At 37.2% G+C, this 27,330-nt stretch overlaps 1 protein-coding gene across 1 annotated transcript in view; it reads left to right on the top strand.

Annotated features, from left to right (window-relative positions):
* The first annotated feature begins 238 nt into the window (after positions 1 to 238).
* FAM91A1 (family with sequence similarity 91 member A1) overlaps positions 239 to 27,330 on the top strand; it is a 47,761-nt gene continuing 20,669 nt past the window's right edge. Inside the window, exons 1-15 of the mRNA XM_003933729.3 lie at positions 239 to 571; positions 5,471 to 5,555; positions 6,554 to 6,705; positions 8,350 to 8,407; positions 9,109 to 9,176; positions 9,732 to 9,845; positions 11,064 to 11,154; positions 11,568 to 11,630; positions 17,673 to 17,779; positions 18,273 to 18,311; positions 18,839 to 18,951; positions 19,691 to 19,806; positions 20,461 to 20,573; positions 20,860 to 20,946; positions 22,845 to 22,977. Coding sequence (XP_003933778.1) covers positions 500 to 571; positions 5,471 to 5,555; positions 6,554 to 6,705; positions 8,350 to 8,407; positions 9,109 to 9,176; positions 9,732 to 9,845; positions 11,064 to 11,154; positions 11,568 to 11,630; positions 17,673 to 17,779; positions 18,273 to 18,311; positions 18,839 to 18,951; positions 19,691 to 19,806; positions 20,461 to 20,573; positions 20,860 to 20,946; positions 22,845 to 22,977 — 1,411 coding nt within the window. The 5' untranslated portion in view covers positions 239 to 499. The remainder of the gene's footprint in view (positions 572 to 5,470; positions 5,556 to 6,553; positions 6,706 to 8,349; positions 8,408 to 9,108; positions 9,177 to 9,731; positions 9,846 to 11,063; positions 11,155 to 11,567; positions 11,631 to 17,672; positions 17,780 to 18,272; positions 18,312 to 18,838; positions 18,952 to 19,690; positions 19,807 to 20,460; positions 20,574 to 20,859; positions 20,947 to 22,844; positions 22,978 to 27,330) is intronic.

Genomic DNA, 27,330 nt, shown 5'->3' on the forward strand with positions numbered 1-27,330 from the left:
TCACATTTTGAGGAAACTGGGTCGTCAGCAACGGCAACACAAACCCAAGTGACAATTTCCATTCATTCAGAGACAGAAACAGGGAGACGAGGCGCGCGAGCGATGGGCGCTCACCCGGGTACTTCCGGGCACCTCATCGTCGCCCCGCCCTGCAGCTAGTAGAGGGCGTGGCCACAGGCCAGTCCGCGCCCCGCCCCTCCGGCCGCGCGCCAGCGGGCGGAAGTGACGTGAGCAAAAAAAGCCATTTCCGGCGGGCCGAAACTAGGAAGAAACTTGGAGCTGTTAAGGCGACCCAGCCTTCTGTCGCTGCTGCTTGTGCTCGGTTTGTCCGGGCCACGCTGAGCTGTCGGGAGCCCAGGCCATGGGGCAGCTCGAGCCTTCGGCAGTGTGAGACGCGGGGCCTCCCGCGGGGCTTCCCTGACAGGCCGCGGGCGGGCAGGCGGGAGGCGTAGTGTGGGTCGCGGTCGCGGCCCCTGCCGCCGGCCCTGGACACGGCATCATGAACATAGACGTGGAGTTCCACATCCGGCACAACTACCCCTGGAGCAAGTTGCCGGCCAACGTGAGACAGGTACGGCCGGAACCTGGCTGGGACCGGGCCCCTGACGGGTTCGGCCCGCCCCGCGGTCACCTGCTTGCTTCGCCCGCGGGGCCCGAGCGGGCTGCTCCCGGCTGACTCCCTTCCTTTACCCCGCCGTGGTCGACAGACCCTCAGCTCAGGGCGAGGAGGGGACGGCAGTGGGGCCACGGGGCCAGGACGGGGCCGTTGCTAAATGGGATGGCAAGGTGTCCACAGGACCCGGCTGGCGCTTTTGTCCGCAGCCTCCCTTTAGCCAGGCACCTGCGATGGAGATTTTAAGCACGGTCCTTGACCTCCAGAACTTCAGGATGGTGGGAAAGGGATGAGAAACAAACGAATACGATACAGGATGATAGCAGCTCATACACACCTCCACTGTAGTATATGTGAGAGCACAGGGATGGATGGAAGGATGTGTAGAGGAGGCACTTAAATTGGGCCTTGGAGAACGAATCAAAGTTAAGTAAGAGGGAATAAAGATCTTTCCAGGGGGAAGGAAAGTCATTTTACAAAGTTTGGATGACTGAAAGGACATATCTCATGAATAGCAAGTGACTGAATATCACCAGAGTTTGGACTGGTATGTTTGGGGTTGAAATTTTTTGAGTGTGTGGGGCTGGTACCAGATGAGGCAGGAAGAGTGGTTAGGGCCAGATGTTGAAGGGGCTTATGTGCTTTGTTTTGTTGGACTCTATCCTCTAGAGAAGATGAGTTTATCAGAGGTGTTTCAACAAGGGCGACATGAGGTTTTTGAAAATTAATGCTCGATTTTTTGAGTGTGTTTTACTCAGTTGTTTAATAGATGTTTATTGAGCACTTACTAGGTGCTGTGCGTTGTTTTAGATGCAGGTAATTCGCAGCAGTCAACAAGACAAAGATTGCCTTCATAGCTTCCATTTTACTGAAGAAAGACAGTAAACAAATAAATTGATAAATACATAACAGCAGATGGTTTTAAGTCTTACGAAAGTAGTGATAAGGGCTGCAGATAAGGCACTGCTGCTCTGGTCATAGATTGACGTTCACTTCTTCCCATTATACGAGGTCGAGGGTGAAATTTGGCTTTCTGTTGGCACTTGGCGGTGGTGTTTTTGGGAATTTGGAATGGTGGTAGTGATGATATAAGGATTATAATAGTTTAGTTTGCTTTGCTCCCTTCCTCCCTTGGGACTTAGCGCCAGGAAGTGAATATTAAGGTTCTGGTCATGCATCATGTGGCCAAGAAAATGCTTTCACTTTAATATAGCAAACCCAAGGAAGTGGAAAGATAAATTTAAAGGATTTGAATTCTTGGGTGTCAGTGGCTGCCCGTGTGACATTTATCTTAAACTGAGAGAACAAAGCTCTAAACCTAAGGGAATAAATTTCTTTCGTTAATCCTGAATAAAGGCTTTAAAGGACACTTTTGTACTTTAGGGTTTTGTGGCAAATCCGAAGACACAAGAAGAAACAATTCTTCTTTTCGTCGTTTCTATTTTTTCTCTACTCTTCATCGGAATAAATGTAGCATACTGAAAGAAAGATGATTGATGAGATTGTATACAACATGAATAATTGTCTTTAATTAGTATTGGCAAAAGAGTTTCTAAAACATAGTCATGACTATTTGAAAATAATCACAGATCAGTTAAAATTAGATCTAAATGTGAAATTAAGTATGTTTTTGTTTTTAAGATCACTTGAAACTGGCTATTTTAGCTTAGGATAAGGTTGGCCATTCGAACCCGTGTGTACACGTTTACTTCAAGGACCTTCTCTAGCTTAATCACTGCTTCCCTAGGCCGAGCTCCATCTGAGGTTACTACATCAGCGTTCTTCTGTCTGGTCTCTTGCTCTCAGAATAGGACTTTCTCCTGCATTCTTCATGCTGCTCTAGGGGTGAGGCTTCTGAAATGCAAACCCAACCTTATTACTGCCTGTCTCCTTTATATTGCTTGTATTTAATAGCTTCTTTTTGAATCTCACTCTGATACTCACTGCTCGTGGGAGGTTTCCCTGACCTCCTAAATCTGTGGTGGTTGCCCCTAGTCTGTCTTACCATTGCGTTGTATTCCTCACCTGTCATAGAGCTTACCCCACTATGGTGCATTTTCTGGTTACAACACTGGCTTTGCTTTTGTACCTTGAGTACCTCTCACATACTTAGCTTTTAGTAAATATTTATGGCTGAGCACCTAAAGCTCAGTCAGTTTAAATGTGGGGAATATTCCTTGTATGGAAAGAAGTTGTCTTTTGGCATTATAGATTTTTAGATACTTTGGTGGTGTTTCCAGTAAGTTTTGATGGGTTTCCTCGGAAATGACTCACATTTTCCAGTTCTGAAAGCTGGGGGCAGGTGATTTAGATTTTTTAAAAATGTATTTTAAGCTAAGTCATTTTTATGTGGATGAGAGGACATTTTAAAAAATGTGATATGGGTCATGATAGACTTTTAAAAAATACATTAAAAATTGGGGATGGGTCATTATTAAAGGATTTTTCTGTAGTTTACCAGTATCTTATATCCTTTATTCAAAATAATTAATAGTACTTTTATTTTAAGGGACATCTTATGATGAGGATACATCTAAGAAGGATCAATTTTAAAAATGTGTTTTTTGGCAGGGCACAGGGGTGTACTAGGGGATGTATATGCCATGATTGGAGTCTGTAGGACCAAAAGTTTCAGAAAATCTTTGTGCTTTTTAGCATAATCTGTGATGGGTGCTTTATAGCTAGTGTCTTATTCTTACGTCGTTGTTTCATCTGATGTAGTTACTTTTATATGCAACCCAACTTCATTTGTCAGACCTGGTCAGTATTTCTGCAGGGCTAGAGTTATCTCCCGATAAAATGACTTTTCTTTTTCTTCTTTTTAAAAAGTTAACCTTCTCTAGTGGCAACTGTGTTTTAAAATGTGAATGATGGGAGAAGGTGGGGTAAGAGTGGGAGGGGAGCCCAAGAATCTCAGAATAAAGCAATTTATATTACATACTTGGCTAGTGAAGAGTAAAGCCAACTTTTAATGTGGGCTTTAGAAGTTTGTGTGCACTCATGTGTATTGATTAATATATTCAGGACCAGTCATGACTTGATGCTGAGAGCCAAAGCTTACAAATTTGGTAGGTGAAGAGACTTATTTTGAAACAGAAGAGCAAAACCTCAACTTTGGAAGTTGCTAAGATGTTCACAGAACTGTGTGCTTATGTGAGTATAGGTGTATTTGTATTCCCTGAGGAAAAGACTTTTATTTAGCAGTAAAGACAGAGAAAATCTTTAAAAGGGTGCTATTTTGAATTCTCTAATATTGTCTCTTCAGTGCAGTGACCCTGGCACTGTTGCTACCAAGAGGATGGTAGAGTAGTTTCTTTACAGTGAGGTCTACTCTTAACCCCTTGTAATGTGAAGATGGATGAAAATCATATGAGCACATACATTCTGGTAGTACCGTGAGTTCTGGCTTGGCCTGTGATAAACTAAGCTAGATGCAGGAAGAAAGCTGACCCTTGGACAACATGGGGTTAGAGGTGCCTGCACCCCTGTGCAGTTGAAAATCCATGTATAACTTTTGACTTCCCCAGAACTTAACTACTTGTAGCCTACTGTTGACTGGAAGCCTCGTCCAAAACACAGTTGATGAATGCATATTTTGTATGTCATATATATTATTAATAGATACTATATTACAATAAAATAAACTGGAGAAAAGAAAGTGCTATTTCATCATATTTTTATAGTCATTAAGTGGAGATGGCTCATCTTAGAGGTGTTCATCCTTGTCTTCACATCAAGTAGGCTGAGAAGGGGGAAATACAGGAATTTTTTGGTCTTGCTGTTCAGGATGGCAGAGGAGGAAGAAAATCCCAGAGTAAGTGGACCTATGCAGTTCGAACCCATGTTGTTAAGGGCCAACTGCACTTAACTGCACAGTTAAAATGGGACACATCATGTTCCATGTTTCTGAAAATACTACCTACCAGTGGGTCTAGTTGTGTATCAGTTTACTTAGATGTGAGTTTCATCTGTCTTATTCTGAAGATTGCCTTAAGTGAAAGATGTATGGACATTTCTTTAGTTTTGGCTTACATGTGAGTAAGAAATATGACAAACTAAATCCTCTGATCTTTCCATCATTACTTTCCTAAGATGTCTAATTTCACTTTATAGTGTATTGGAAACACCATCCCTAGAAATTAGAAGGGGGATAGCAGTCATATATTAAATTAAGTTTATGTTCTTACAGTGAATATAATGTTAACCATAATCAGGCAAACTTGTTCTTTACTTTCATGGACACTGCAACAGAACACTCAGTGCACAACTAGAAAGATTTTAGCTTATTAAAAATAGATCAGAATTCTAAAATTGTCTAAATGCTTTCCAATGAAGCCAGGAGATTGCATTTTTAAGAAACAATCTTGTGTACCTTTCCAGAAATCTTAATCTTTAATAATTATAACCCTGAGCTACAAGTAATTATCAAAGAGGGATGTCTATGTCCTTAGTTGCCATTCTTAAATTTAAATAAATGTAGATGCAGGAAACCATCTATCCATTCACTTAACATAAGATTCTGGAAGGAAATCTGTATAAGAATCAGCAGAACTTAGTTCTTTGTTAACTGAAGCGAAATTATACTCTCCTACTTCTCTTTTATTTGATACTAAATACTTTGGATAATTTTAGAAAACTCTTTTGGAAAGGTAGACGGAAAATACATTGAATTTTTGCTCAGAATGCTGTAGCAGGAAAGTTAGCATAATAACATTTAAGAAAATATTTTTTATTTAATTCTGGAAATTAGAGATGCCAGGATAAAATCAGGAGTCGTGGTTTTAAAATGTTTGGGAAAAAAATAGTACTCTTGTTCAGTTTGGAAGTTGTTTAAATTCTATTTGAAATTTCTTTTAGAGTCTTGGAAATTCACAGAGAGAATATGAAAAGCAGGTTGTCCTGTATAGTATCCGCAATCAGTTACGATATAGAAATAACTTGGGTAAGTAGGGGCATTTTTATATTGGGGTGGAACTGACCATTGCTTTATCATATTCATAAATCTGTCTTTGCAATACATATTTCATAGTACTGATATTATTCCGTGTACAGCCTTTAAGAAACTCTCCACTGATCATTTCACCTAACAATTTATATTAGCAAGTAGACTTTTCATTCTAATTCTGATAAAAATTATTTTTAGAGTACTGTTTGTAGACTCATTTTACCTATAAAGTAATCTTAATTCAAATGTCCTCTTTTTGCCTGAGGTTAGAAAATATGCTATAAAAGAAAAAATATATTAGTTCTTAGTAATTTGACTTTGAGTTGTCTCCATAAATTTTTCAAATAATATGAAAAACTTTTTCTATAATAATTGTGACAAATTTTAAACATAGTTCATTCCATTATTTCTTTTTCTTCTTTCTAAAAAAAAAAAAAAAAATTGCTTTTTATTAGATTATTTTGGTTAGTCTGTTCTGCTGTTGCCCTGGTGGTGTTTCCCTCCTGTTTGTTGCTCTTATTTTAAGCATAATGTTTCTGATAATTGTTTTTCTGTATGAACATTTTCCATGAAAGTCAGAGGGCTTTTTTACATCTAAAAACTAAAAAAACAGCAAAAAAAAAAAAAAAAAAAAAAAAAAAAAAAGATTTGACTTCATTGAAAACTAGCATTCAGTTTGGCTCTCTTATAAAGTAATGTAATAAGCCTCTGTTTTGTACCTTTTTAGGGGCCATGTTGGTAGTTTCTCATTTGGCAGGAATTATTCTCTACTAATCTGTCCTATTATACATTTTACTTATATACTCTGAAGTCTGTTTCATGTCATACAACTGTTTCTTTGTTCCAACTTAGAATATTTTATTTGTTCTCTTGCAACTTACATACTTTTCTTTTAAATCACTGTTGGTTTGTGAAGTATTTCTTACTGCATTTATAGTTAATATGTAACTGTAAGAAATCCGAAAAAAACTAGACAATTTCCCTCTTTTGTGCAGTTAAACATGTCAAGAAAGATGAACGCAAATACTATGAGGAACTGCTAAAGTACAGCCGAGATCATCTCATGCTGTACCCTTACCATTTATCGGATATTATGGTGAAGGGCTTGAGGATAACACCATTTTCATATTATACTGGGATTATGGAGGTGAGTTTACAATGTGGGTGAACCACTGGGACTGGGATGGGACTGCATGTCAGGGACACTTTGCAGATGTTGACCAGCTCTTCTGCTCTCATCTACGGTGAACAGTCTTCTGAACGTACAGTGTAAAAAGGACAAGTTAACTGTTTGAGCCACACCATGCAAGTACTTATCCTTATTGATGTTTTTACATAGGGAAGGTGCCTATTTCTATTCTGGTTGTTGAAGGTGCTCTTGACCATTTGTGCTGTTGTAGCACTGATCAGTGATTTATCTTAGCAGAGTCTGTGTAAAATTTATTGCCTTTTAAAACAGGTTGAAAATGTGGGTGACAGAATTGAACATAAGGCTCTGAGAAAATTAATGTATTTATTCACTAACTGTATAAAGAATAAATGATGACATAGACCCAACATTATGTAATACAGGTGCCAGAAAAGAGAAATGTGTTAGTAGTCTTGGCTGTTGATCTCTTTCTATAATTATTAACTTTTAGTCGTTAGCCTTTTTCCAAAGACAGCTTTTAGGCTTGTACTGGATAACTTAAATACTAGTTATATACTGTTTTCAAGTGAGCTTTATGAAAGATTGGCAGTATTCATTTAGTGTTCATTTGCTCCTTAATTGTGTTTGAGTGCTCCTGTTTGGGGCTCACTAGCCACTTGAAGAGCAGAGAGGAGTCTAGAACTGAAAGAGTTGGGAACCTGTGGTAACATGAGGTTAGCCCTGTGATGACATGTCCCGTACTGCTCACTCCCTTTGCTTATCTCCAGAAGCCCCTCCTTCATGGGCACTTCTGCAGTCCCATGCTTCCCATGTTCCTCTTTTGGAGGAAATAACTAGAAAAAAGCAAGAGGCCTGATAGCCCAGGTAGAATAATGAAGAACCAGGGTAGCATAATGAAGACGGCAGCTCATCAGGAAGTAGCATAGTTACTGCTGTCTCTTCATTTTTCTAGTGTAGTCCACAAGTTTGGGAGCTAAAATAGGTGGAGTTTTTGTTTCATTTACCAGCTTTCATTTCAGTTACATCTACATAGTTGCTGCAATCTGGTTTCTGTTCTTATGTCATTGGGTATAGCTCCTGGGTTGAAAACGGGCCTTATCCCCACAGCAAGCAGTGGGTTTGTTATTGGAGAAACAGCTTGGGGTGGAAAAAGCTGGATGTGAAGTTTAACTCTTCTACAGATTGGGACTTGTAGGATCCAAGACCACTAAAGTGGTTACAATGTTTATTGGTAGTGCATGTGCTTTGGATGCATGTTGATGGAGCTGTAGCACGTTATTTGGCTTTCTCTCATGGTGGGGATCTAGGATCAGGTATGAAATGTGGAGAGACTGGACCCCTGAGCTCTAATAGAGCCATTACTTAATTGGTTCCACAGGGCAGAGGTTACAGGGCAGCTGTCTGGGAGTTGTAGAGAGCCTTGTGAGAAACCCATACCCAAAAATCTGCCCTTTAATTACTAGGTTGGGAACATGTGGGAAGTGCGACAGGGTGGCATGCATGCTCTAGGTTGCCAAGCTATGATCTCACTGCTTCCTGTAATAATCATTGTTATTCTTATTGGCTATAGAAATATATTTATGCACATTTTATTTAAGGACATTTTAGATTTCAAATTTTAAATTTTTTTCTTTTTAAAAGGACATTATGAACAGTGAGAAAAGTTATGATTCATTGCCCAATTTTACTGCTGCCGACTGTAAGTATTTAATCATGCTGAAGAAGGTAATGTTTAGGCTGTGTCTTTGTGCATGCATTCTGTCATCTGTTAATATTGTAATGTATGTTTTTAACCTGAAATATGTGAAAAATGAGAACAGTAAGCAACATTATTAGTGGGAATTTTATCAGATGATACAAGACGCAAATGTAAAATTAAATGTCTAAGAGAGAAATATTTGAGAGTGGTAGAATCAAAAAAATAGGACTAATCTGTATATTTCCAGGGAATGAAGTTCTTTCTGATACTTGGGGTGTGTGTGTATTAAATGTGGGAGGAAAACTGTGCACAGTATTTTTGCAGAGTGGCATACAGTTTTTACTGACTTAATTTGCTGCTGTTTTATGATGCTTATTTTGACAAAGTATATATTTTGAATGTGTCATAATTCTGTTGTTTAAGAAGCTTTCACTGAGTATTACATTTTGACTTCCTAAAATTGGCAGGAATTCTGCTTTTCAAAAATGTTTTTATTTGTTAGAAGTGTCACCTTGAATTCAACTCTCCCAAAGTTTAACTTTCTTTTATGTTTTGTTTGAAGACTTCCGTTTAATTTGATATTGATATATGATTAGTAATTAAAAGATGAACATAAGCTGGGGTTTTTCCTCAAATCACTTGTGAGCATATTGACATTTCAAGATATATGAAATGTTTTTAAAGGAAAGACTCTTTTTCAGGTCTAAGGCTTCTTGGCATAGGAAGAAACCAGTATATTGATCTTATGAATCAGTGTAGATCATCAAAAGTAAGTTAGTAATTTCCGTTTCTGTTTCATTGTTTTGGCTTCATCACACAGTTTGATTAGTTTTTTCAAGCGGTAGAAATAATGAATTGTATTTCTTTGACCAAATTAAATGTACTTAACACAGAAACAATACCAAAATAACTCCTCAGTGTTCTCTAGGTTATAGCTTAAATGATTATTTAAAAATTTTAATGCATAAAACATTCATTTAAAGAATTATTTTTGTTGTCTTGGTCTTTTTATTTGCTCATTCTACTTGTAGAGTTAACAGGTGAAATAAGTGTTCACATTTTCAAATGCATTTCCCATTGTTTGGGTTTCACTTGAGTTTCTGGAATTAAATCTTGATTTAACAGTGTTTTGAAATAATTTATTTTGAGACAATTTAAGAATGACTGTCTTCATTCAGTATATTATCTAGAATTTCGTTAAGATTTTAAAACATGAAGGTTTAAAAAGATATTTATTTAGTCTATTAGAAACTGTCTTATGGTTGATGAAAGAAGAAAGTGATAATTTTAGGTTGCAGATTCTCAAGTGTTTGTACCATTGCAGAAATTCTTCAGAAGGAAAACAGCCCGTGATCTTCTACCAATAAAGCCAGTGGAAATTGCCATAGAGGCATGGTGGGTGGTGCAGGCTGGATATATCACAGAAGATGACATCAAGGTAGAGACCTTTAAAATTAAACATAGAATTTTTATTTTTAAAATTTATTTTATAATTTTTAATTATAGCTTATAATTTTAAAAAAAGTAGCATTTTATTTTCCTGAAGAAAATTAAATTTAAAACTTAAAATGATCTTGGTAGACAAGAATATTGGTGAGTTTCTGAGATACTCTGTAATGATGAGGGAGACCTGACTTGGTTCAAATTCAATTATCTTGGTTCAAATTCAATCTTGGTTAATTAGATAGAAGCTTCATGTAAAGTAGCATATGATGCCACAGCTGCCAACAACAATAATATTGGCTAATACTTTTAAATACCTTCTGTGTGCTAGATGTTCCATGCTCTTTTGCAAGTGCTTTTCACATTGTCTTAATTCTCATAACAACCCCAGAGATACGTATTATTTGCACCCCCATTTCACAGATGAGGAAAGTTTGCACAGAACAGTTGAGTAACAGCTCAAGTCTTAGCCGTAGTAAAGGGCCAGGATTTTTTGGCAGTTTGTCATGGGACCTCGTACTCTTAATCACTGCAAAGAACTGTTGCACTGAAGTGATAGGTGCCTTTATGGGCGATAGTGTCAAGATCAAGAGAGTTGATATTCCTAGTGGTCAGACCACATCTTGGAAGGGATGTCGATTTAGAGGAAAGGAGTGGAGTAATGAAGGGACCTGGAAACCACGTTGTATTTATGTGCCGCTGAAGCAGTGTAAGAGAGTGTGTGGCCTTCTTTTTAGTTTGCGTTTAATTTTCTCCAGAGGACATATTAAATATGATGAGTGGAAGGCTTAGAAATTTTACTTCAGTCTAAAGTACCTCCTAGTGGAGCTCTCAAACTGTGTTATAATAAGCTAATGAACCTTCCTGTTACTGACAATATTCATGTGGAGTTTGACTAAACTTCTGATTAGAGAGACTCTGAATTAGTAAATGTATCTAATTCCAGTCCACTGACAAGCAACAAATATACTAACCAGCAAACATTGGTACTTACAGTAAGTTTGTTCTCCATGTTCTGTTGGCATGTTGCATATTTTGGCACCTTAATTGATGGCTATGTGCATAGTGTTTTGTTTGAATTCTAGAGTGATAAATATGTAGTTCATTGAGCTAATAACATGTATTCACTGGTTTCAACATAAATAAATTTCAGGAGACTTATGAATTAGTTAATTTGGACAGAACTTAATTAAAAATATTTTGCTTTTCTTAGATATGCACTTTGCCTGAGAAATGCGCTATTGATAAGATCATCGATTCAGGCCCTCAGCTCTCTGGATCACTAGATTACAATGTAGTACATAGTAAGTGGTTAGTAGAAATGATCTTCTGTCAACATAAAAACTTGTTTTAAACCATCAATAATTTACTAGCAATTACTTATCAAGTAGGTACAAATAGTGCTATTTTCTAAGGCATGTTATTGTTTGAAATGTGACCTTAGTCTTTTGTTTTCCAGTGTGGCTATAATTAGTCACATACACTAGAAATTTATGCAACTGAATGGCAAGGAAAATTTTGTACTTCTGAGCATATGCAAGAAACCGAGTTTTAAAAACTTAATTATAATTCTTTTTCTCTTCTATTTTACTTTTTCCTTCGTCACATAGCATTCATTTGTAAGAATCTTTAGAGAAAGCCAGGAATCAGTTTTTTTTTTTTTTAAATTACTGTTGTGTAGTGTTCCGTCTAAAACAAGGTACTTTTGCTTCTTTAGGTTTGTATAACAAAGGATTTATATATCTGGATGTACCAATATCTGATGACAGTTGTATAGCAGGTAAGACTGTGCTAACATTTTTCACTATTTTTTGAACAGATATCAGGTGGTAAGCACTGTGTATCATCCATTCTAGGATCTTAGATGTTAGGATATTTCAAGAAAAACATGTTTTCTTTTTTACATTTTAACACAGTACAATGGTTTTACTTAAATTCCTTATTCTCAGTTTTGTATTTGGTTGTATACACTATATTAAAATGATAGAAACCCAAGGTAAAATTCTAACAATCCCAAATCAAATCAATAGTTTTATAAATTTGTGTTGCCTTTTAATCCTTGTTCAGTGTGTAGTATTTAGTAATACCATACAATTGTATGTTCCCATTTTCACTTAACAGACTGGTGCATTATTTTTTCATGTTTCTGTGGTTTTTTATCTATTTCCTTTTCCATTCCTCTTTTACCCACTTCTCCGAGTAAACCAGTATTAAGAGCCTTGTTTTGTGCTGTACTTTATGGATGTATCAATTTATTAAGCCATTTTGTATTGCTGGTTAGTTAGATTTTTCCAGATTTTTGCCACTATGATGCTGGTATGTTCAGTATTCTTGAACACAGAGTGGTGGTTTTTGTTCAACAGGTTAGATTTCTTACAAATGTACAGAAACACTTATCTGTTTCAGGTTATATGTTACAAGTATGTCTTGTGGCATATTTTTTAGCTATTGTTCTTGTATTTTATCATACTTAGATATTTAATATTTGTTTAATCAAATACACAGTATCCAAATTTCAGAGAATGACCTTAATATTAACAAATTAGTGGTGATAGGACTTATTGCAGAAATACTTCCTTATATCAGTGTTGAATCCTGACAAGCTGTCATGCTCTAGTGTGTCCAGACCTTTGGGTTGGCATATATTTGTGATTCTTTAATAGCACATTTTAAACCTCGTGACTATGCTAATTCTCTTTTTTTTGAGACAGAGTCTAGCTCTGTCACCCAGACTGGAGTGCAGTGGCATGATTTGGCTCACTGCAACCTCTGCCTCCTGGATTCAAGCGATTCTCCTGCCTCAGCCTCCCGAGTAGCTGAGATTATAGCTGCCTGCCACCACACCTAGCTAATTTATTCTGCTGATGAAAACCGTAGAGATGAGGTTTCATCATTTAGGCCAGGCCGGTCTTGAACTCCTGACGTCAAGTGATCTGCTGCCTCAGCCTCCCAAAGTGCTGGGATTACAGGTGTGGGCCACCGTGCCTGGCTGCATCCTATTTTAAGCTTGGACAGGCACCTTAAAAAGTATAGGAAATAGTAATTTGGGTTTGTATAGTTGATGCTGTAACAAATACTAGTTTTAAAATGAGAAAGATTTCGAAAAGCAAATTATTTCAGAAGACAGGTGGTAGTGGTTTCCTATCACAGTTGGAAAATATGAAAGCATTACTCTAGTTGCTACTCTCATCAGATAAACTGAGTTGACTCATTTGAGATCCACCTATTAATAGGAAGATTAGTTGGTCAAGCTTGGTGACTCACGCCTGTAATCCCAGCACTTTGGGAGGTGGAGGCAGTCAGATCACGAGGTCAGGAGTTCGAGACCAGCCTGGCCAACATGGTGAAACCCTGTCTCTACTAAAAATACAAAAATTAGCTGGGCGTGGTAGCAGGCACCTGTAATCCCAGCTACTCGTGAGTCTGAGGCAGGAGAATCAATTGAACCCCAGAGGCGGAGGTTGCAGTGAGCCGTGACCACACCATTGCACCCCAGCCTGGGCGACAGATTGAGATTCCGTCTCAAAAAAAAAAAAAAAGATTAGTCTTTGACTAGTTAATTTCAGTCTAGTTTGACTGACGGTTTGAACATTGACTCACATTAGAGCAACTTTTTAATATTAGTTATGGCTAAACTAAATTCATTTGAAAAAAGCAGACAGAGAAGGGCCAGATGGATGGCTGCTCCATTACATTGATGTGTTCTACCATACTTAGTAACTGCTGGTTTTTGTTGGTACAAACAAACAGACCCATGGAATGATAATTGCTGAACTTACCCTTGTCACCATGTTACCTCTTTGGCTATTTCCCAAATTAGCATAAACACATAAAAACAGTTTGACAATGTGGAAGCCATCAAATTCAGTACAAATGATAGAAGGTGATTTCAAAAGAGGCATTTCAGATAACGTTTCGACAACAAAAGAAACAAGCACTATGGTTGGTGATACAAATATAAATGGGGGATAGAAATACTTTAAGGGAGTAATCATGCAAGGCTCTGTTATTAAATAAAATATATTTATTTCATTATTCATCACATTTTCTGACTGTATTTTGTGTATCTATTTTTTATAGCTTTCTGAATTCTTTTATGCTTGAATACCGGTAGAATATAGAAATAGTCTAAAAATTCTTGAGAACTTTTGCTATATATATTTAAATATGTAGTTTGTTAGGAACTTACTTTCATATTTGATAAGAGTTCAGCTTATTTTTCTTCTCTTTGAATAATCAATAGCATTTGGACAGTGCTTGCGCTATTTTTTTCAAAAACTCATTACTGCTGAATGGAGGCATAACTTCTGTTGTACACTAAATTCTACTCTATATTGGATCTAATTTTGATACACCTTTTTCTTCTGCTAATACAGTGTTTGTGTGTGTGTGTGTGTGTGTGTGTGTTTGTGTGTGTGTGTGTTGTTAATTCCTCTGAGACGCTGTCCTGCTTTGTCGCCCAAGCTGGAGTGCAGTAGTGTGATCTCGGCTCACTGCAACCTCCACCTCCCAGGTTCAAGAGATTCTCTGGCCTCAGCCTCCCAAGTAGCTGGGACTACAGGTGCCTGCTATTGCACCCAGCTAATTTTTGTGTTTTTAGTAGAGATGGTGTTTCACCATGTTGGCCAGGCTAGTTTTGAACTCCTGACCTCAAGTGATCCGCCCGCCTCAGCCTCCCAAAGTGCTGGGATTACAGGGATGAGCCACTATGCCCAGCCTACAATATTGTTTTGATTATAGTAACTTAGAGAAACTTTTAATATTAGTTATTGCTAAACTTTCTTTGTAAGTCTTTTTTTAGTAGCTTTCTTGGCTATTCCAAGACATTTATATATATGTGTATGTGTGTGTATATATACATATAATGTTACATATTATATATAATATGTAGCATATTACATATTATATATATTGTATATAATAGTTATGTGCATTTATGGGGTACACTGTGATGTTTTGATCTATGTATACAATGTGATATGATTAAATCAAGCTAATTGTCATATTCATTACCTCCCTTACCTGTCATTTTTTTAAATGGTGAGACAACTGAAGTTTACTTTCTTAGTTATTTTGAAATACTTAATACATTAATATTGACTATACTCACGGTAGTGTGCAATAAATCTCAAAACTGATTTTGTCTGTCTGAACCTTTATATCCTTTACTTAACAGCTGCCCATTCCTCTGTCTGAAACTGTACCCTTTGATCAGCAACTCCCTATTCCCTCCTTCTCTATCCCTGCAGCCTTTGGTAGTCATCTTCCTACCCTCTGCTTCTATGAGTTCAACTTTATTAGGTTCCACATATAAGTGAGACCATGGAGTAGTTGCCTTTCTGTGCCTGGCTTATTTCACTTAGCATAATTTCTACCAATATTATTCATGTTGTTGCAAATGACAGGATTTCTCTGTTTTTTGTGGCTGAATAGTATTCCATTGTGTATGTATACCACATTTTAATCCATTCATCTGTTGATGGACACTTAGGTTGTTTCCATGTCTTGGTTATTGTGATGTATGCTGCAGTGACCATGGAAATGCAGATATCCCTTTGACACACCAATTTCAGTTCCTTTGGATTATACCCAGAAGTGGGATTACTGGGTCATATGATAGTTCTATTTTTAGTTTTTTTTTAGGAATCTTACCACTTCTCATAATTAAAAAAATTTTATTAACATTTTTCAGTAGGCGATAATTACGATACAAAACTCTAAATCTACAAAGGGGTATAAAAAAGTCTGCCTTCCACTTCTGTGCCTAGCCACCCAATTTCTCTTTCAGAAGCCACTGTTAAGTTTCTTCTGTTTCTTTCTAGAAGCACCATATATGTATATATTCTTTGTATGTGGTTGTATTTTTACACAGATGGTGTACTCTAGACTTTTAAAAATCTTTAATATGCATTAGAGACTATATCAAATTTCTTCATAGTCACCTTTTTCTTTTTGCTTAGATATAAATTAAGGCCTAGGAAAATTTCTAATCTCATAGTGCCCTGGTTTCTTCATCTCTCAAAATAGAAGGTGACTGACCAAGCACAGTGGCTCACACCTCTAATCCCAGTACTTTGGGAAGCCAGGGCAGTAGAATTGCTTGAGTCCAGGAGTTTGAGACCAACCTGGGCATTATAAAGGGACCCCTTCTCTACAAAAATAAAAATAATTAGTCATGCGTGTTGGCATGTGCCTGAGGTCAAAGCTGCAGTAAGCCACGATCACCCCACTGTACTCCAGCCTGGGTGACAGGGTGAGACCCTGTCTCCTAAATAAATAAACAAATAAATTTAAAAACAGGTCTAATTATACTACTGTATAGCTCATGGGGTTAGGAGGATTAAATGAAAACATACATATATATATATATATATATATATATATATATATATATATATATAAAGTATTTGGTAATAGTCTAGCACATAGTAAGCATTCAATAAATGTTTGCTATTATTTACATAATTAATAGTGTAGGGAAATAATTAATGTTGTCAAAGATGGGATTTCTAAAATATTTCTAAAAAGAAACCATTGGTCATTAAAACTACCTAGATGACTAGAAATGTAGGTAGTACTAAATTAGAAAATGACATGAAGCCGGGCACAGTGGCTCAAGCCTGTAATCCCAGCACTTTGGGAGGCTGAGGCGGGTGGATCACGAGGTCAGGAGATCGAGACCATCCTGGTCAACATGGTGAAACCCTGTCTCTACTGAAAAATACAAAAATTAGCTGGGCATGGTGGCTTGTGCCTGTAATCCTAGCTATTCAGGAGGCTGAGGCAGGAGAATTGCCTGAACCCAGGAGGCGGAGGTTGCAGTGAGCCGAGATCGCGCCATTGCACTCCAGCCTGGGTAACAAGCGAAACTCCGTCTCAAAAAAAAAAAAAAAAAAAAAAAAAAAAAAAGAAAATGACATGAGCCAGACCTATTAGGGCCCTAATATCATCTAATTGTACCTAAAAACTTAAGGATACCCAAATGCTATATGGCCTAGGCATTCCTCCTCCTCAGGATATTTTCAAGGTAAATTACACACAGGAGAGATTGTCAGAGGAAAGCATAGAGCTTCTTTATTATTGGCTGGGCAGAGCACTTAAGATTAGAGCATTTGTACCAAAGAGATAGAAATGAGTATGAATGGACATTCAGGTGGAGAGTGATAGTTGGGCTGCTCTCTGTGCTAAAGAAGGTCTTGACCCTGTTGCCACTGTGGCCCACTGGGGAGGATACCAGAATAAAAAGCCCCAAAGAACAAGTTAGCCCAGTGACTCCTGGTAATTGTGGCAGTCATGCAAATGAATTTCCCTTTTTAGGATGGAGTAGGGATGATAGGGAGACAGCCAATACTTTGCATCCACCTGGTTTTCATATAGCATAGCAACTCTTTCTTGTGTTTCTTTTGCTTTTCAGCTTTGGCCCACTCACCGCTGCTGCCTATGAGGCATCAAAAACAGGCTTATCAGAAACCGTTTGCAGGCTCCCCCATTCTGAAGCAGCCCCTGTTCCATCACCCTTCTACCAAGTCCATGTCATCCAGCATTTCTGAGTTACCTGTCTCAGTAATTCTGAGAGTTCCATGGTGAATTAAATGAACTCTTTATGGATTTTGTATTTACCCTCAGAGTCTTCTTTGTGTAGATATTGTTGTTTGAGGCCTTAACTTTGAGAGTTTCAGAAAACTTGCTATGGAGTGGATAAAATAAATGAAAAGCTGTATTCAGTCCCTAAGTTGGAGGTTTCTTTTTTTAATTAGATATGTAAATTATACTTTCTTGTTTTATAAAATTGCGTCACTGAGGAAAGTCTCTTCTGTTTTAGTTCCTCCTCTTGAAGGTTTTGTAATGAATCGAGTGCAAGGTGATTATTTTGAAACTCTACTCTATAAGATATTTGTTTCAATAGATGAGCACACAAATGTTGCAGAGGTAAGTTTGACATCGTCTCATGAAATATATAATCTCAAGATTATAAGTTTGAGTAAAATAAGCAAAATTAATATGGTAATATGCTTTTAAAATCGTCATGTGGGGAGATCATACCATTATACTTAAATGTCACTATTCCTAAGTTAATTTTTATAAATGTATATTAAAATTTAAGTTAATAATTTATAATTTAGTTAACTTTTTATGTGAGTTTTTTACTAAAGTATTGTAGACTATATTCATCTATCCAGGAATTTTAAATGAGACAGAATTAAAGAATAAGGAATCTTAAATTGTTATGGTCATTACCTGGATTTGTACTATAAGGATCTTAGAGATAGGGAAAGAAGAAAGATCTGAATTCTAAATTTATTCAGTGTTCTAATTATTCATAATTTACAATTTTGCTAATTATGATTACATTGGTCTATTACAACTGTGTAATGTGCTGTTAATTCTAAGAATGTAAAAATACTTTAATATTATCTTCTAGCTTGCAAATGTCCTTGAGATTGACTTATCCCTGGTTAAGGTATGTTACTTTTATACTCTTTTACTTGTGATGTGATTACTGAATGGATTTTACTAGTAGGTTTTTATCTTGATGAACTGCTGAGAAATGATGGCATTGAGATTCTTGTTAGCTGTCTGAAGGAGCATGCACAGTAAAGGGGCACTTGTAAAGCCAGGAAAGAGCAGGATAAGGGGCCCTGAATCGGGATTTGAATGCATGGACTGAAAAGAGAGCACTCATTCTTCTGTGTGCTGCAAGAAGCAGCCTAGACAGCATCTTGCAGTGAGGTCCATTAAAGCAGCAACTCCTGCTTCATTGGGGGTAGATGTAGGGAGGGCAAGGCCAGAGAGTTGGAAACTTTCCGTCCTATACATTTATGAAGACCTTAAAGGAGGAGCAGGTCTTCTGAAAATAGTTTCTAGTTATGGGATGAAAATGTTTGAGAATTAATCTATTGATCTATTACACTATTTTTTTTCTCTACAAATACTCTGATGTCTAGTTCAATTTTAAATGCTAATTAGTTTCCTGTATATTCCTTTCAGAATGCTGTTTCAATGTATTGCCGATTGGGCTTTGCCCATAAAAAGGGACAAGTAATAAATTTGGATCAACTTCATTCATCATGGAAGAATGTTCCATCCGTAAACAGATTAAAGTAACTTATTTATTCAGTATGAGATACTAGAGTTAACTTTTGAAAAGACATTTAATTTTATATACAGGAATTTATTGATTGATGGAGACAAAGTCTCACTCTGTCGCCCAGGCTGGAGTGCAGCAGTGTGATCTTGGCTCATTGCAACTTCCACCTCCCAGTTTCAAGCGATTTTTATGCCTCAGCCTCCTGAGTAGCTGGTACTATAGGAGTGCTCCACCATGCCCAGCTGATTTTTTGCATTTCTGGTAGAGATGGGGTTTCACCGTGTTGGCCAGGCTGGTCTCAAACTCCTGGCCTCAACTGATCTGCCTGCCTTGGCCTCCCAGAGTGTTGGGATTACAGGTGTAAGCCACTGCATCTGGCCCAGAAATTTTATTTATTCAACCTGTCGGTTGAGGGGAGCCCTATGTATTAGTGATTTTTAATCTTGTGTGCGTTACGGATCTTTTTTGGAATCTGATGAAAACTAAGAAGCCTTTTCCCAGAAAAAAAGGAAATAAAATATTTTACATAAAATCTTGAAGGGATCTTGAATTTCCCAAAGCCTATCCATGGGTCTTAGTTAAGAACCCTTGTTGTATGTAGGCAGAGCATTTTGGGGCTATGTCTTTTTGGGCTTGAATATAAGACTAGATTTAGATGGATTGTTCATAATTTAAGTCGTGACTTCAGTAGATATTTTAATCTAAGGTCATTTATGTGATTTTTAAAAAGCAAATACATTCTTCATTAATAGGAGTACCTTAGATCCGCAGAAGATGCTCTTGTCATGGGATGGAGGGGAAAGTAGGAGTCCTGTACAAGAAGCTTCATCAACAACTGACACTGATACAAATAGTCAAGAAGATCCAGGTTAGCAGTAACTCAGTTTAATGTCGAGTCTGTCAGTAGATACGGCACATGTCCAAACATACACTCTTACTGTTATCTGCTAGTTTTGTTTGATTTTACTTATTCAATATGCAGTCTTTGAGTGTTTCGCTGTGTTTTGGGTATTGTGCTAAGTCCTAGGTATATACAATTGATAAGAATATGGTGTCTCCCTTCTAAGAATTAAGTCTAAAGAGAGAGAAGGAAGTGTGACCAAAAAATTTACAGCAACGTGGGTGCCAATTAAGATGCTTGTAGGGTGTCAAGAGGAAGAGATCCTTAATTGCCTAGAGAGGTTTGGGCAGCTTTCACAGAGAAGATGTTACTGAGCTATGAATGAAGAAGAGCCTGCCAGCTGGTCAGGGAAGGAAAGCCATTTCAGTCCGAGAGAATAGTGAGACTAAGCCCAAAATGAAACGCAGCATAGTGGACAAAGGCCTAGGGTTTCATGCTTTTTAATATTCTTTGTGCTTCAGAATAGGTATGGCTGGACCCTCTTATGACTATTATAGTTCCTTTTTAAAATTATGTACTTTCTGGTTATCAAATAAAGCTGAAATGAAATACTTTCTCACTCCAAATGGTAAGCAAAGAATAACTTCCCTTTAGTTGATTTTAAATTCCGGTGTTTTTCAGCTGACACAGCCAGCGTGAGCAGCCTGAGTCTGTCTACAGGACACACAAAGCGCATTGCGTTCCTGTTTGACTCCACTCTTACTGCCTTCTTAATGATGGGAAATCTTTCACCAGTAAGTCCATTTCTTGTTTAAATATGAAGGCATTTAACGTAAATATTAGATATAAAATGATGCTTTTATGTCTTTTTTAAAGTACTACATTTATTCCTGAAGCACAACTGACTTAGAGGTGGATAATAACTTTCAGGGAGGGTCCTTTTGTAATTGGAAGAATTAGCCCCTCACCCCCCACATCCTTAAGTTTAAGTATATTTGAAAGTATAATATAAATATTAGATATTATGCTTAGCCTAAAAAGGGAGAGGTAGAACTTTAATATTTTGTTTCTTTTTTTCAGAACTTGAAAAGTCATGCAGTCACAATGTTTGAAGTAGGCAAACTCTCAGATGAGTCTCTGGACAGCTTTCTAATAGAACTAGAAAAGGTAAATTAGATTGCATGTTGGGGGTATTAGGGCATTTTGAACCTTTTCTTGCCTTTCAAAATGTCAGTTATGCAGTATTGATTTGATGGGCTTTTGGTGTATTCTTGCTCATTCCTGCCTCATTCCCCAGCTTAATAATAGTTATTTAGGCTTAAACATATTGAGTGGGTGAATTGATTTTGTGATTTTTAAAGTGGTATGTCTCCCTCATCTAACTCTTAACATAATTTGATATAATGAAGAAGTGGGATATAGAAATTTTAGTCTGTAATTTTTTAAGTTGAATTTTTTCTAAAATAGCCTTTCAATTTTTTTCTGGTATGACTCTCTAAGATCACCTCTTAAGCAATTTGATTTGACGTTTTTGTTCCATTTACCTTGAATCTGGAACAATGTCCCTGGGTATCATATTTATATCCGCTCTCACTATCCCTTTTAGCATCTTGAAGACTTCAGCCATATTTGCTCTTAACCACCTTTTTCCCCGTGAGTATAGCCTTAGTTTTCCTTAGCTCTAAATAAATCTGATTGCCCTTTATTGGTATTTTTCATTCTTTGAATATTTTATTCTGTCCTCTTTGTATTCAAATAGTGTGTGTGCCTAATTTGTTCCTTGACTAATAATTTTGGTGCCTTTTGTGCTTTAGTGATGAGCTCTGTATATTAAATGTGCTGTATAGAGATTTTGTGATAATTCTATAACTCCTTTATATCTTAAAAAAAAAACACCGTAACATTTTTCACTGCTCCTCCTCTGTAGGATTTTTACTCTTAGTGCAGAAACGTGTATGAGATAATCCTCTGCTATTAATTGGTCTCTTTTACCTTTATACTGCCGTTTATTTCTTCATGCATTTTTATATGTTAACCCCATTTCTTATTGTATGTTATCTTTTACTAATAAATTTTTTTACTATGTTACTGCACATTTCAAATTCTGGTTTCCTGATTTTTATCTTTTTTTCACCTCAACTAGTCTTTTATCAAATGTAGCAAATTGCAAGATCATGTCTTCACTTTTCCTCACTCATAAATCTATGTTCTTCTTCATCACAGAGTCATTCTTTGGAAAGCCTTTCAGTCTGAGGCTTAGTTTTTAAAATGAATTCTTAGCTATTTTTTTTTTCTTTTTTATTACACTTCACAGATGCAAAAGCTATTTTTTAAGTAGTTTGATCTTGATTAAGATTGATTTTTAAAAAATTTATGCAAATCTAATTTAGTTGTTTTCTCCTGGTGGACCTATCATTCCATTTTCTGTGTTGTTTCTGGGATGTATGTGTCTCTACATATTAAACAGGTGACTTACTCAGAAGAGCGTGCATTAAACTATAAGGCCAGTGAAGGCAGGTGTTTTGTTCATTACTCTATCCTTATCTCCTAGGGAGATCATAATCCATAGGAGGCTCTTAGTAAGTCTTTGTTGAGTGAATTTAAGCTGTGTGTTCAGCAATGGTGAACAGCTATGTTGAATCAGACTCCAATGCCCCTTGTAACTGGTAATACAGAATTGTGAGCAAAATGATGGGAATTATAGGTAAAACTGGTGACCTTGGATTGGAGTACTTTCTGTAGATTGAGCAGAATATGGGTTTTACAGTTGTTTAAGCACTTGATTTGAATCGTGTCTGGGACACTAACATATAATGCTATATGTTAGCATTATTCAGTTACTAAAATTGTTAGTCGTAGTTGAAGTACCTTCTGTCATCTTCATAGATGTAGTAAAATTGGGAACTCAACCAAGACTGAGGTTAATAACTTGTTTCAGTGTTGCCTGGGCAAATTTTTGATTTACTATTTTGGAATAATGCCTTAATATCTCTATTATATGATTATTAGGGTGAATGGCATGAAAGTGGTATTTTTGTTGCAAAATCTATTTTCTCTTGGTTTAGGTTCAGAGCACTGGTGAAGGAGAAGCACAGAGATACTTTGATCATGCACTTACTCTGAGAAACACAATACTGTTTCTGCGTCATAACAAAGATCTAGTTGCTCAAACTGCACAGCCAGACCAACCAAATTATGGTATGATGAATATATTTAATTTTGAAGACATGATCGTATGAAACTTCTTTCTAAGAAATTAAACAGATCATGCTCACTTATATAATCACTTATATATTTTGTGTAGATAGCATATTGAATTTATAACTAGAGGCCTGTTTTGTGAGTTTCTTGCTTGTTAACTGTATGTTAACCTTACTTTACTTTTTCTCTTCTCGTGTGCCATTAACATTTGTAGTATTTAAATCTGTTCACTACCTACAAAAGTATTAGAGTGTTTATTTAAGTAGCTGGAATTTAGAACGGTCATCAGCTCTGAGAGGTGAACAAGGGCAAAAATTTAATGTAGGAAGCGTGAAATTTCAAGAATGAAAGATTCCATCATAATGAAAAGAATAAAGAGGAGCCTTCTGTTCAAATGCTACTATAATATTTACCAAAAGATTTTACTTTGAAAAATGGAATAGATAATTCTTTTTAAAGAGTAAAAGAAATAGTGGCAACTTTAAGGTATTGATGAACTTTATGGAGCTGTTGGCCCAGGTGGGCATTTGGATTCAGTAGGTTTTGAGGTATGACGTGGCACCCAGGAATGTGTGTTTTTTAAAAGATTAATCTAGTGCTCAGCTAGGCTTGGGCACCACTGCGTGAACACTTGGCTCAAGTTCTTGGACATTTGCAAGAGCTGTGTCTTGGGGCTTCATGGGTCCTCAATACCACTATAATATTTAATTTTGATTAGTTTCATTTACCTAAAGACCATTATTTTGGCCAAGAACATCAGTTTCTTAATCATCTCTATTTTCATTTATTCTCTCACTGGCATCTGGCTTTCTTTCAGCTCAGTTTTAAAAATTGAGGGAGGAATCAGCCGTTACTTCACAAGCTGTCACATAGATGAAGATGCTGAGTAGTTTACTTGAGGGAGGCTAGACTTGACAATCAAGTGATTCACTTGCACAGCCTTAGTATGCCTTATCAGCAGAATTACAAATTGTTACATTCTGGGGCTGTTTTGAGATCATTCATAAGTAGTTAAAACTGAGAATATTAGATCACCAAATGCCAATAGTCGGAAGCACTTACTGGTAAGAGTTGGTTGATGGATAACTATTTTTCATTAAAAAATACTAAATCTTGTGATGAAGCAGTGCTGAGTGCACAGTCTTGAAGATATCTTTGGATATAAAACTCCTGGAATTTTTGGGACTTCTTAGTGATTTATGGAGATAAGATTATTCGAAATACTCTGTTAAAGCTCTTGAAATACATTGTCCTTTCCTACCTATCACAGAATTTGAGAATGTTAGAGAGTACTAGTGACCAGCGAAGTATAACTCCTCTTATAGATAAAGAAATTGGAGTTTATAGTGGGTAAATCTTCTTCCTGTTTTTAGTCTTCAAAGCCCATTAGTAAATGGAAGAACCAGGAATGGAAGACTTGAATCCGTGTCTGTTGAATTTTTTCCATTGCCCTGTCCCTTATATTATCTTCTTTTGACCACTAAGCTTTGTATTGATTTACTCAAAAACATTTGTTGCTTAGTAGTATGGGCTAAACTAAACCTATTCTCTATGAAAATAGTTCTGTGTAATTCTAACCTTTAAGGTGGGTTTAATGTTACACTGTTCCTGACACCGGTTGGAGATTTAACTGCTTAGACTAATTGTGGGTCTCCAAAGTTAAATTTGATAAACTCCTCCCCTTAAGACCAAACCTGCAATTATTTATGAAATTTCATTTTTGCTACCAGCATTTCTTAGCTGAGCTCTTTATCTGAACCACAGAACATAGAAAATGATTGCCATGACTATTTCTCAATTTTTCTAATGATGGCACATCATTAGTGCATTCTCAATGTCATTCTCAAAGGTCATTCATTCCATGTAGAGGATGCCTTAGGGCATTAAGGCTTCATGCCTGCCTAGTTGAGAATGTTGCTTTCTGTGGGTACTGGGCTTGGTGACCGAACCTTACTCTTTTTTACAAAAGAAATTATCTGCCAGAGGTCATGGCTCATGGCTATAATCCCAGCATTTTGGGAGGCCAAGGCAGGCCAATCACTTGAGAACAGAAGATCGAGACCAGCCTGGCCAACATGGTGAAACCCCATCTTTACTAAAGATACAAAAATTAAGCCAGGTGTGGTGGCAGTTACCTATAATCTCAGCTACTTGGGAGGCTGAGGCGGGAGAATTGCTTGAACCTGGGAGGCTGAGGTTGCAGTGAGCTGAGATGGCACCACTGCACTCCAGCCTGGGTGAGAGTGAGATTCCGTCTGAGAAAAAAAGAAATCCTCTACTATTGGTGTTTTAAGCATCTTGTTTGAATAAAAATAATTTTCTTTTTATATCACTAATAATTTATACTTTCAGTATATCATGTAGTATTTATTATCTTCTATAAAGCAAAAGTGTTGCAGTATTATCATACAAGCAAACTCTGTTATACATGAAACTAGTTTCTAGTCCTGAGAGTCCTTAATCCCTTGGTTTTAAATAGCATGGGGCATGGCTTATAAATAAAAGCCATGCGTGGTCTGTTTTTTTCTTATTTTATAAACATGATTTGTTTCTTCTTAGATATCTTTGTCTTTAAAAATACATTGTTTAACTGTGATTAGTACATATCAGACATAAAAACCACTGTTTATAATTTGGCAGCCTACTACTGTGGAAATGTTTAGAAATTAAACCACATTTGTAGGAAAGCAATCACAGTTGTAAAGCTATTAGAAAACGTGTTCTAACCACCCTGAACTCTGTAGACTTCCTACTTTCCCTGTTTTAGTATACGGGCCGCATGCAGCCCCCTGCGGCCATTTATCTGCCCCCCCCCCCCCCCCCCCCCCGCGCTTCAGGAAGGGGCACCTCTTTCATTGGTGGTCAGTGAGAGGAGCACAGTATGCGGCGGCCCTCCAACGGTCTGAGGGACAGTGAACTGGCCCCCTGTGTAAAAAGTTTGGAGACGCCTGCATTAGATATTCTCTATACTTGACATTGATAATGTTGAATTTTGCCTGAAGGTTAAGACATCCCTTCACCCTTTTGTGTTTTGGGAAGGGGCTTACTGCAAGGACTCACTTTTTCCCCATAGATAAGATTCACAGCTGAATTCCCCACTCCTTTCTGTTTACCTATGACAAGGTCAGAAACAGATCCTCCGAATTCCCCTTCTTTGCTTCATAAGCAGTGGGCTGAACTGCCTGTTCTGAATTGTCAGTAGGAACAAAATGCTTGTTAGCTAAAGCTTGTTTAAGCTTCTCTCTCCTTTTTCCAGCCCCATGAACTTTGACTCACCCTCAATCTGAGCCCGGATGTAGGCCTTCCTTTAGGACCCCTCCCAGAAAATAATGCAGACCTTATGGTCAAACATTCTGTGATCTGCTGTCCTGTACCTCACCCTGTCATCTCACTTCCTCATACCCCATGCTTTCCATCTATTCTTCATTGGTGATGTTAATTTTGATCACCCAGTTAATGCATTGTCTGATTTTTCCACTGTATAGTCAACTCTGTTTTTCCCCTCACAACCAATAAACAGTCTGTGGGGAGATACTTTGAGACCATGCAAATATCCCACTCCTCATCAGTGTTCCCTCCCAGATTTAGAATCCATTGGTGGTTCTTCCCTGAACCAGTCTGTACTTTGATGGTTGGAAATTGGTAATTTTTTTTCCCCCGCTTTAGCACTTCCACCATATTTAACAGTTGGGACCAGGCATTTTCTCGTATTCTCTGTTTGAATGTATGAATTCTTATTTTTTCAGTGGTCTGTGAGTAGTCATTATTATCTCTCAATTATTTCTGTGTCCTGGTTGTCTCAGATTTTGCCATGGGGAGTTCCTTTAAGCTTGCTCCTGTCTCCTTTCTCCTTTCTCCTTATGACAAGCCTTCAGTTTTTTCCCCTAGGCAATTCTTTACTTTCCGGCCAAGCAATAATATCTTACTGTGTATTTATTCTGCCTCAGTCCTGGAATCAGCCATTTGTCCTAGGAGCCTAGTTTTTTTTTTTTTTTTTTTTTTTTTTTTACTGGGGATTGCTGTTAGAGACCACGATACTGTTGTTAGTTGTGCTTATTGCTTCTAGGCATTTTCAGGAGGTCATAGTATGGATATCTGTATTTTTAGTTACATTCTTGCTTGAAGGAGGAGATAGCTACCCTGATCGTTCTGAAGTTTCTTTTAATGTTAAATATCTCTTTTTAGAGAGCAATAGGATTTGGTGTTTTCCTAAAGGATTAAGAATAAGAGCGCTTAAAATCTGTTGTATGTTGAGTGAGTTCGTGCTCTATGGATCAGAAGTCTAGGATACACATTTCCAAATGAGGAGCTCTTGCCCCTATACTAAAATGAGGACTTGGCTATGATTCT

Source organism: Saimiri boliviensis, chromosome 15 (assembly GCF_048565385.1).
Source record: "Saimiri boliviensis isolate mSaiBol1 chromosome 15, mSaiBol1.pri, whole genome shotgun sequence".
Classification (NCBI taxonomy): domain Eukaryota; kingdom Metazoa; phylum Chordata; class Mammalia; order Primates; family Cebidae; genus Saimiri; species Saimiri boliviensis.